Here is a 12,400-nt window from a genome sequence, read left to right as displayed (position 1 = left end):
CCCCGGTTATCTTCTTGCTTGCTTTCCATGGCAATGTAGGATAGATTTCAACTGGCCCTAAAAAACCCTTACACTTCCCATGACATTCAAAGCCTTGTTAATAGTGACCACTCCAGATTATCTATGTATCCTTCCCTGAACTCACAATCTTCCATATGCTTCTTTGTGATATGAGCCGAGAAATATCCCTCTAGATACGTCACTCACATCAACTAGATCCACATATAGATTACTCTTGATTCCTTCAGGTATCCACTTTTTCCTCTGGCTCCACATAGACTGAAACAAAGTTCTGGGATTTTTTTTATTATGCATATTGTTTACAAAGGTAAAAAGAAACTGCTGCACATGGTGACCCTGTGATCCCTGTCTCGGAGGCTGATGTTAGGTCATCTTTAAAGAGGGTGAACCCTCGCAAGGCAGAAGGTCCTGACGCACTACCTGGTAAGGCTCTGAAAACATGTGCCAAACAACCAGCGGGAGTATTCAAGGATATTTTCAACCCCTCACTGCTACGGGTGCAAATTCCCCCTTGCTTCAAAAGAGCAACAATTATGCCAGTGCCCAAGAAGAATAATGTGCGCTGTCATAATGACTATTGCCCAGTAGCACTCACACCTACAGTGATGAAATGCTTTGAGAGGTTGATCATGACTAGACTGAACTCCTGCCTCAGCAAGGACCTGGACCATTGCAATTTGTCTATTGCCATAACAGATCAACGGCAGATGCAATCTCAATGGCTCTTCACACGGCCTTAGACCACCTAGACAATTCAAACAGCCATGTCAGGATGCTGTTCATCAACTACAGATCAACACCTTAACACCTGCTTATTTAACACCTTAATTCCCACAGTCCTGATTGAGAAGTAGCAGAACCTGGGCCTCTGTACATCCCTCTGCAATTGGATCCTCAACTTCCTCACCAGAAGACCACAATCTGTGCGGATTGGTGATAATATCTCCTCCTCACTGACGATCAACACTGGTGTACCTCAAAGGTGTGTGCTTAACCCATGCTCTACTCTCTCTATACCCATGACTGTGTGGCTAGGCACAGCTCAAATACCATCAACAAATTTGTTGCTGAAACAACCATTGCTGGTAGAATCTCAGATGGAGACGAGACAGCATATGCCAAGGCATGCCAACTAGTGGAGTGGTGTTGCAGCAACAACCTTACAGTCAATGTCAGTAATACAAAAGAGCTGACTGTGGACTTCAGAAAGACAATGACAAAGGAACACATACCAATCCTCAGAGGGATCAAAAGTGGAGAGAGGGAGTAGTTTCACGATCTGAATATTGATGCAGCTATAAAAAAGGCAAGACAGCGACTATACTTCATTAGGAATTTGAAGACATTTGCTATGTCCACAAAAACACTCAAAAACTTCTATAGATGTACTGTGGAGAGCATTCTGACAGGCTGCATCTCTGTCCAGGATGTGGGGGGGGGGGGGCTACTGCGCAGGACCAAAAGAAGCTGCGGAAGGTCATAAATTTAGTCAGCTCCATCTTGATGCCTACTAAGTACCCAGGGCATCTTCAGGGAGCGGTGTCTCAGAAAGACAGCGTTCTTTATTAAGAACACCCAGCACCCAGAGCGTGCCCTTTGTTCAATGTTACTATCAGGTAGAAGGTACAGAAGCTTCAGGAATGCAGCAATTCAGGAATAGCTTCTTCCTCTCTGCCAGCCGATCCTGAAATAGACATTGAATTTGTGAATTCTACCTCACTTTTGAAATATATATTATTTGTTTTTGCACGATTTTAATCTATTCAACTTTTTTCATCTATCTTATGTATTGCACTAAACTGCTGCTAAGATAACAAAATTTCACAACCCATACCAGTAATAATAAACCTGATTCTGATTCTAATCAAATATACTTACATTGACACCAAGTAAAAATAATTCTCAAATTTGATTTTGATGGCTTTCTGAAAAAGTCTATAAAAATAATGCTGTATGGCTCAATGTTAAGTAATGCACAAAGAGAATGATGCAGAAAGTTTCAAAGATGACAGATAAAACTTTCCTGAAGGTATTCAGTACTCACTCATTTACCCACCAGCTATGCACACAAACCTACTGTCCCAAAGATGCAGGCAGTTTTCTCAAAACTCCTGCAGTTATTTCACTAATGAAGCTTCTACAATAGTAGCTGAAAGACCATTTCAGTATTTTAATTCAGTAAGTTGCGTTGGTTTAACTTTGTTGAACACTTCCTGTGATGGGGCTTTGTCGAGAGGGAAACAGGATATACATTTAATAATTTAATGTTAGAAATTTAATATTTCACATAGTTCTTCTCCAATAGCTGCACTGTTGAAACTTAATCCATTCTGGAAGACGTACAGTGACTACTTTTTTAAAAAAAGGTATAGGAGTGGAATCCTGTGTGGTCTTCTGTTGCCCATCCACTTCAAGTTTGGACATGTTTAGAGATGCTCTTCTGCACAACATTATTTGAGTTACTGCTGCCTTCTTGTTGGCTTAAAGCAGTCTGCTCTGACCTCTCTCATTAACAAGGTGTTTTGCTCACAGAACTGACACTGATTGAATGTTTTCTGTTTTTCACATCATACTCTAAATTCTAGAGACTATTGTGTGTGAAAATCCCAGGAAGTCAGCAGTTTCTTTGAAACTCCGACCATCCCATCTGGCACCAAAAATCATTCCACTGTCAGTCACTTTGACTTCATTGCTTCCCCATTCTGATGTTTGATCTAAATAACAAGTGAACCTCTGCATGCTTTTTTACATTGAGTTGCTGCCATATGATTGGCTGATTAGGTGTACCAAATAAATTTACCACTGAGTGTAGAAATTCTGAATGAGCATCAAAATGAATCAGCTATCTTGTAGAAGTCACTTATGCATTAGTTGAATTGTTTTTAAAAAGCATCTTATATTATCTATTGGTTTTGCCTCGCTGTCTAGGCAACTTCACAAACAAAACAATGAATTTTGTTCACAAGACAGGCTATACGCAATATAGAGGAATTCTGAGAATTGAGCACTGAGAAACCACACAAGATCTCCTTGGATATGTGCCTATAAGTTTAAACAAGTGAATACATTAGTATAGTTCTCTGACTTTTCCTGTAAACATTTTTTCATTACTTCCATAATTTGCTACAATGTTCATATCCATTATCTTTATAGCAGATCTAATTTTCTTTAGGCTGTCCCTAACCAATGTTTCATAACTCTGTGGCCAAGTAATGTTTAATTTGGATTAGATGACTGCAGATACCTTTATTTTACGAGATTTGGGTTTAAATCAAAGTGATCTAATGACGTAGAAGATGATTGAGAAAGATAATGTGCAGAAGCAGTACAAACACCATTCCTGCCACTAAATTTCAAGTGAGCAGGCAATCCTACTATCTCTCCCTGGAGAGAGAAAGCACTATATCTAACAATTACGTATTGCATAAGCACCATAATAAGAAATAGTATGTGGCAAAAGTAAGGCATGCTTTTGTTTGGGATTGGAGTGTCAAAATCAAGAGACTAAAACAAAAATAAAAGGACTACAGCTTTAAATTTAACTTAAATGAAATGAAGAAATTTATTGTAGAACCTAGAGTAGGAACTTAAGAAAATCTAGAGAAATAGTTACAAACACTAGTTTTCCAACATCCAACAGATATACCTCAGATCTAAATATTACTATATTTACATTTGCTATAATTACAGGAAAAGCCGTTATCTCAGTACAAAACAGGCATGTGTAGTGCCCAAATTCTGTGAAATGTGACTCGAAAATAACAAGACAAGTTAGTCTAACAAACATAACAAGCTTGCACGAGAGATATGTCAATTCAGTTAAATAAGAGTCATACAAAATGTGCAATATTGTTGCCTAAAAAGAAATACAACTTGATCCCAAGGGTAACACAATGACAGTATATATTCTCCTCCAGGCCCACATGACCTACTGTCACTATTGTTTGCATTCTTAATGATAATCCAAATTAATTCCTTGTAAACTTCTCTTTATATGATGTACAAAGCTGCGAAGCATGTTAAAAATCAAAATACACCATCAAAGCCACTCCGCTGTCCAGAAAGAACAGAAAATTCAACCCCATCGGTTAACATACTTTCAATCAACTCATTATCAAAACACTAATGGAAAGAGATTAACACAATCAAGCAACATTTATTTAATAATAACCTTGTCAAGTAAATAGTTGGGTTCCACTAGGACAACTCCACTGTCGTCACTGTTATGGCCTTGTGCTAAATGTGAATGTACAAAATGAACACCAGGGGCTAAGTGAAAGTAATTAACCTTGAGCTAAATGTCAGACTTTGAGATCCAGGGAATATTTAACAGAATGTAGCACTAAGAGGTCATAGCATGTCGAAAGTGAATAATACCCGGGGAAAATGCCCCACAAATGACTAGATTTTATTTGCAATTGTCAGAAAACATCTCAATGTCAGGACAGTGGTGAAGATGGTCATCAGGGCAACAATCTCAGCCCTACCACCTTCAGCTGTAAAGAACTTCTTTCCAATACAAGTTCAAAAATGAGGATTTGTTGAAGAATTGAGCCATAAAGTATCCTCACAAGGAATCCTAAGTATGTCATTAATATTCACAGAGTCCCAAGCATGTCATCAGACTTGCAATACTGTAGTCATTGTATCTCCCACACAAATGTCCTGGATACAAATTATTAAAGTTGCCCTAAAGAAAATTCATATTTACTATTAAGTCACCTCTCAATTCTGCAGCAGCTGGAAGGCATCAGAAGTGCAACAAAAGTACTCTCCAGTTAGATGAATGGACAGACCCACAGCAATATTTGAGCACTGGAACTTGCTGGCAATTCATTCAATTATCTAAATGCCCATTTGCGCCAAGTGCCATGCAGCTTTACCATATACTAGTTATTTTTTCAGAGAAACAGGAGTATATCATTTGACCCACTAAGCTTTGATCGAGGTTGAACCGCTTTCTGAACATTCATAATTTCTCCTGAAACCTCTTGATACATTGTATTCAGACGTCTATCACTTTAAATAGATTATGCCAATTGGCCTTCACAGCTTAATCATCTGAGTGAACAAATTTCTTCTCATCTAACTCTAGTGTTTCCCTGCCACTGATGTAGGCAAACCTGTTTTTCCTCTCCTTTCTTTGTTTAAATAGAATTACATTTACTATTCTCCAATCTGCAGGAATAAACTCACAACTTTATGAAAGATGACAAAATGCATCCACCATTTCCATGACCATCTCTTTCAGTGCTCTGTGATGCAGATTACTAGACACTGGATATTTATTAGTTTTTTGTCCCATTAAGCAGTTTTTAAAATTAATAATAATTTACTTCAAGTCCTCCTTTTCATCAGGCTCTTGGTTCCCTTCCATTTCTGTGGAATTATTCATATTGCCTTCTGTCAGGAAAGAATATATTTTTCTAAATGATCTGCTATTTCTGTCTTGTTATAAATTCTCCTATTTTTGACTGCAAGAGACTTAGATTTTTTTTTATTAATTTTGCCTACTTGTAGAAGCTTTTACAATCTGATTGCGTTGCCCTCAATCTCCATATCTTTTTGTGGAACTTAACTTCTCAACCATCAGGGAATACATCATTCACTTTATTTTATTAACCACTGGTGGGTTGCTCTTACTTTAGTTTTTATGCCAGAAAGGAATGAAAAACTATTGCAATACTACATTCATTGTTAGCCACTGCCTCTCCACCATCATGTTGACCAATGAATCACCCGAACCTATCCTGACCAACTTACTACTCACATATTCATAGTTTACTGTTTACATTTAGAACCGCAGTTTCAGATTCAAATCCACCCATTTCTATCTTAATGACATACTTGATATGGAAAACCTTTCATAAAGGGCACTGAACAATAAGATAAAAATCAGAATTATGACACCACAGAAAAAGGACATTCAGTCCATTATGTTCATGCCAGCTCATTAATTAACACCACTTTACTGCACAAAATAAAGTTTAAAATAGCCTTATCCTCAATGGATTGCTCAATATATTGATCAGATAATCAGTTCATCTACATTCAATGACCATTCCCATTATCTTATTACAATTAATGCAACATATTTTGTCTTGAAGTCATCCATTGTTTTTATATCTTTTTATATCAAGAAATAGTGGATGCATTAGTGATAATTTTTCAAAACTCTTTAGATTCTGGATTAGTTCCTGAGGATTGGAGGGTGGCTAATGTAACCCCACTTTTTAAAAAAGGAGGGAGAGAGAAACCGGGGAATTATAGACCAGATAGCCTGACATCGGTGGTGGGGAAAATGCTGGAGTCAGTTATCAAAGATGTGATAACAGCACATTTGGAAAGCGGTGAAATCATCGGACAAAGTCAGCATGGATTTGTTGAAAGGGAGATCATGTCTGACGAATCTTATAGAATTTTTTGAGGATGTAACTAGTAGAGTGGATGTGGTATATTTGGATTTTCAAAAGGCTCTTGACAAGGTCCCACACAGGAGATTAGCGTCCAAACTTAAAGCACATGGTATTGGGGGTATGGTATTGATGTGGATAGAGAATTGGTTGGCAGACAGGAAGCAAAGACTGGGAATAAACGGGACCTTTTCAGAATGGCAGGCAGTGACTAGTGGGGTACCGTAAGGCTCAGTGCTGGGACCCCAGTTGTTTACAATATATATATTAATGATTTAGACAAGGGAATTAAATGCAGCATCTCCAAGTTTGCGGATGACACGAAGCTGGGCAGCAGTGTTAGCTGTGAGGAGGATGCTAAGAGGATGCAGGGTGACTTGGATAGGTTAAGTGAGTGGACAAATTCATGGCAGATGCAATTTAATGTGGATAAATGTGAGGTTATCCACTTTGGTGGTATGAACAGGAAAACAGATTATTATCTGAATGATGGCCGATTAGGAAAAGGGGAGGTGCAACGAGACCTGGGTGTCATTGTACACCAGTCATTGAAAGTGGGCATGCAGGTACAGCAGGCAGTGGAAAAAGGCAAATGGTATGTTGGCATTCATAGCAAGAGGATTCAAGTACAGGAGCAGGGAGGTTCTACTGCAGTTGTACAAGGCCTTGGTGAAACCACACCTGGAGTATTGTGTGCAGTTTTGGTCCCCTAATCTGAGGAAAGACATTCTTGCCATTGAGGGAGCACAAACTAGGTTCACCAGATTGATTCCTGGGATGGCAGGACTTTCATATGAAGAAAGACTGGATTGACTAGGCTTATACTCACTGGAATTTAAAAGATTTGAGGGGGGATCTTATTGAAACGTACAAAATTCTAAAGGGATTGGACAGACTAGATGCAGGAAGATTGTTCTTGATGTTGGGGAAATCCAGAACGAGGGGTCACAGTTTAAGGATAAAGGGGAAACCTTTTAGGACCGAGGCGAGGAGAAACTTCTTCACACAGAGAGTGGTGAATCTGTGGAATTCTCTGCCACAGGAAACAGTTGAGGCCAGTTCATTGGCTATATTTAAGAGGGAGTTAGATATGGCCCTTGTGGCTAAAGGGATCAGGGGGAATGGAGAGAAAGCAGGTACGGGGTTCTGAGTTGGATGATCAGCCATGATCATACTGAATGGCGGTGCAGGCTCGAAGGGCTGAATGGCCTACTCCTGCACCTATTTTCTGTTATGTTTCTATCTTACGAAGCTAATAATACAATTATGGAGGCCTGTAATTGACTACCACCCTTTATTTTCTGCAAACCCAAATTAATTTTAATTCCATGTAATGATTTACCAAACTATGATCATTTCTTATCACTGCACTGACCTTCATCAAAACAGAAGCATCTTATTTGATTGATTTTTCCTGATCTTCCCAAATGTCATATTCTCATGAATATTTAGGTCCCAGCTGTAGTCACCTTTCAGCCTTGTTTCCATAATGATAATTAGATCATTACTCTTTATTTGTGCCATTAATTTGCCTTGTGGCAAATGCTGCAAGGATTTTCATATTGTACTTTCAACCCAAGAATATAACCATCATGCTAATACAAATTAGAAACATTCAGACCACTCACTCTCTAATAGAAGAGAAATGTTTTAAAAAGTATATTATACCTGGCAAAAAAGCTGGCAAGGGTACCCAACCTTTTGTATTTGGTCTCTTGTTCCGATGAACTGTCTGCTTGCAAGTATGTGTCTCTGGAAGAATTTAGACTTATGTCAGTGAACTGTGCCTCATCAGTTTCCAGAGTTACAATTGCACTCGACTCACTGGTCACCAAACTATCTAAGATATCCTCATTGCTAACAGACAGGGTTGTGGAGAGTTCTGTGCTCAGGCTTGAAATACTGCTTACAGATATCTCATCAGCTTTGTTTACTCCTCTAGCAGATGGACTGTAGAGCTTCACGTTGTCATAACCAGAACGAGGGAATGTGGAGGATTTTCGTATTGCGTTGTCATTTTCCAGTCGTATAGCTGGTGAACACATGCCAGGTGGGAGACTACCTGAACCTTGTCCAAGTTTGTCATTTGAAAATCCAGCACACTGGGATGGATCAACATTGTTCGTTCTGACATTTAACACACCACAATGGATGGGTTCTGGATTTCCAACTTCTAGTGTCGGAATACCCGAGTCCTCAGAATTAAGGCTGTTACTGTCTTCATACCTAGAACAGTGCAAATTGTGCTTATATGTTGGAACGGACAAAGACCACCTTGTTTTTACTTCACAGTTTTGAAAATTCACAACTTCAGAACTTTCAACACACTGTCCAGCAGGAGTCGAGAAGTCGGTCCAAACTTTGTCCTCCAATATCTTAGGTGCGCTGCTGTATGTACCTTAAAAAAAGTAAAAATAACATTGAATTTTGAGGACTAAAAGCTATGATTAAAAAAAAAACATTATATGTAGAAAAACAAGGATTGTAAAAACAGGTTTTCAGACCAAATGGAAAAAGCACAAGAATGATAAGAAAACCATTAAGTCAAGCTGTTAAATGGAGAAATCATCAACATTATGCTTTTAGAAAATAAATTTGCCCTGGCTTGGAGCCAAAACTGAGAGTATTTCTAATATCTTTTGTTGTTCAGTACGGGAGTCCAATGATGACTAACAATATTACGCACAGACAGTTTATAAAGTTACTAAAATGTTTTATCAAGACAAAAAAAATCACAAGCAGAGCATATTAACACAGATTAATGAGACACCATTATCAGACATGATCAAAACAAGATTATGTAACACGAGGAAATGTCTCACTACAGTCATCTTGGTACAAAATAACCAAACTTAAAGAGATGACAAAGATCACTGTAGATATCTTAAAACTCAAAATGTCTCTTGTCCTAGATAACTAAGTTTATTTACTTATCTAACTGGCAGTAGCTTGGAGATTAACATGCAAACATGGATCTCTAAAAAGCTGCTGTCAGTTGCTTGTGGTATTTTCCATTGACTACAAGCTCCTTGTGGAGTACAGCACCAGGGAGTAAAGTTGTGGCCAGCATCTAAGCTGAGAATTTCACTCAGACTGTGCTGCAACCGATTGCATTGCCATTTCCATAGATGAATAGAGTTGGCTACAAGGGACAAAAGCAAGCTTTATTTGGCTTCCACCATTAAAAATGTTCTGGCATGCTTAAAGATTTAAGGGTCTCTCAACATTGTGTGTGTTTAAATGAATTTTATTATGTTGTAATATTGAAGTTTATGCTCAGCTAACAACATTCAAGAACACAAGGTTCTACCATCACATAAAGCTGCACTACCAAGGGTCAAACAATCTTGAAAACACATTGACATAAGGAATCTACTAAAAATGATTATTGCATTTGTGCATAAGTGAAGAACAGTGGATCACTGCTCACAAGCAATCCCTGAATCAATACATTTAGAAAATCACACCTGATGGATACCAGTGTGCCCAGTTAAACCACAGCCAATGAGAAATGCTGAATATGGTTTGCCAGTAGATGTTCTATTTCCCCCACCCTCAACATTATCATCTACTAAAAGCATTCTTTAAAGAATCAACCACAAAGTTTGATGCCAAATATAATGAACTTCTGTTCATCAGAAGCACTGAAGAGCATCAATTTTTGCCCTTCTGTTGACCTACTATTTGAACTCTTATTACTTTAAAGTATTACTAAACTTTTTTTTGCCACTCTGAACTTCAGCTGTACAATATTAAAGATTTTGATTGCAAAACAGAGAAGAAAAACATTAATCTCAAACCCCTGCTATTTGCAGCTATACCTCCAAGCAACCGCACCCCCCCCCCCCCCAAGGAAAAATCTGGAGCTGCAGTCCCTAAGGCAGTTCTATGAAGAGTTCATCACTGACTGGGAACTTCTGCCACACAGCTGGTGCCAAAGTGTATCAGTCTCTGCAGTTCCTTTGCATTCAGCAACTATGTGGAGCTGGGGAGTCTGTGCACAGGCAAAGAATGCCCTCTATATCGTGCTGTTCTGACATGTGTATCAGCTAGGACACAACATCCATGAACAACCCAACCAACGGAGGGCCTCGACTGTAAAGTACTTCCTCTATTTCTGTGACAATGAGGAACTTAGTCCCATGATTTATTTCCTTCCTTCAAATTAAAGCTTACAAAAATTCTATCAATCTGTCCTTGACGTTCAATGGTATCACTATCACTGAATAGTGCAATCATCAGTAGCATGCGGTTTGCTACTGATTAAAATACAAGCAGACAAGCCATATAAATATTTTGCTGATCAGAGCAAATTCTGTATTCTGTGGCAAGAAGACTCATCTTCTAACACCCCAAAATCTTTCAACAAGGCATAAATCAGCAGCACAATAACACAGTTGTCACTTATCTGGATGAGTGTAACTCTACCTTTATTCAAGCAGCTCGAAGTCCTCCAGGACAAAGCAGCCAACTTGGCTGGAATTCAATCAACCACCCGAAACACTATTCCTTCCAACATCAGTGCATTGCATCTGCAATGCATGCCATTTACAAAGTGAAGTCACTAACCAGTTATTCCAACTGTGCCTTCCAAAATCATAACTTCAACAACCAAACAGCAATAGATGCATGAGAATGTCACCAGCTGAAGATTTCTTCCAAGTTATGCACTATCCTGACTTGTAAATATTATTCAACTTTCTTTCCACACAGCTATTTGGGTTCAATTTTGTTATGGACCTTTGAAAATGCCTTAATTAACTTAACTTAAAGAGCAATGTTGGAACCCCCAATATTCTGTAGAAGTACCCACACCAGAAGGACTTCAGTGGTTCAAGGTAGCACCTCACCACCACCTTCAAACCAAGCAGAGATCAGAAACAAATACTGCTCTTGTTAGTGACACCCACACAACCTCAGAAATTGCATCAAAATAATTAGTATCCCTCCTTGTATCCTCAACAGGACACTTACATCTTTCCTTAAGACTGACTTTCACCTCTGACTTCTTATCCCAATCAATTCTAACCTTACCTTCACTACCACTGACTGACACAACCACAGGCAAAAGTTTCCGAGTGTTTTCACATACAGCTGAAGAGGCTTATCTGCTGGGGTGAAGGTTTGGTGCTGGATGGGGAGGATGGCAGGGTGAAAAGGGAAAGAAAGATTCCGGGGAGAGGAGAGGGAGGAGTAGGAAAGGAAGTCACTCCGGGGGGGGGGGGGGGGACGGAGGGGGGGGGGGGGGAGTGTAAGGAGACTCCGAGAAGGGGGTTGGAAAGTAGGAGCTATGGGGCGGCGCCGACCAGCGGCAGGTGTGAACGGTGCGCACATAACCTGTACAGCACCGTCGACCAAAAGACGAAGGCTGGGCGGCTGCCTCCCTCGACCAACGACTCCGGACTCACCGGCTCTGGCCCTGGCAAGGACGCGGACCCTCCGAGAGGGGGACGGACCCTGAACGGAACCGTGCGCATCTCTCTGCTCGCCATTTAGTTGGGCTGCAGGTGGCGCGGCCCCATCACTGACTTCGTCGGCTTTAGCTTGGTCCTGGGAGCGACGTTCCATCAGCTGCGGTCCGGCGGCCGGCGCTCAGCCCCGAACCATACCGCGGAAGTATCGCAGCCTCGCCGCCGCCGCCGCCATTTTGAAATATAATGATGTCACAAGTCAAGCACGATCAGTCCAGCTTGATCAATCCTTTCAGACCAAAGCAACCGAGAGCGGCAAGTGGCGACCTCTGCGCATGTGCCCTTGGTACCCGTCAGGGCACTGAGCTGCTCATGACCTCAGTTTGGACAATGTGGAATAGTAAGATACCAAGCATTGCCAGTTGGTATCAGAGGTAACCGATAGTAAGTCAGCTCAGCATTTTCACATGTCACAGCTGTAGCCTTGTTGGTGAATAGTTCCAGTATTCGCTCTTGTTTCAAATTTCCAGGTACTGTACCCCAGTGTTTTGTATC

The 12,400-nt window shown here is 40.1% G+C and overlaps 1 protein-coding gene across 1 annotated transcript in view; it reads right to left on the bottom strand.

Moving 5' to 3' along the window:
• The window catches only part of LOC140726377 (TBC1 domain family member 14-like), a 78,281-nt gene extending 66,173 nt beyond the window's left edge, over positions 1 to 12,108 (bottom strand). Inside the window, exons 1-2 of the mRNA XM_073042672.1 lie at positions 11,843 to 12,108; positions 8,103 to 8,832 (exon numbers count right to left, since the gene is read on the bottom strand). Of these exons, the coding sequence (XP_072898773.1) occupies positions 8,103 to 8,832; positions 11,843 to 12,002 (890 nt within the window). The 5' untranslated portion in view covers positions 12,003 to 12,108. The remainder of the gene's footprint in view (positions 1 to 8,102; positions 8,833 to 11,842) is intronic.
• Between the last annotated feature and the right edge of the window lie 292 nt (positions 12,109 to 12,400).

This window comes from Hemitrygon akajei, chromosome 4 (assembly GCF_048418815.1).
Source record: "Hemitrygon akajei chromosome 4, sHemAka1.3, whole genome shotgun sequence".
Taxonomy (NCBI): Eukaryota; Metazoa; Chordata; class Chondrichthyes; order Myliobatiformes; family Dasyatidae; genus Hemitrygon; species Hemitrygon akajei.
This window is presented reverse-complemented; position numbering and strand designations above follow the sequence as displayed.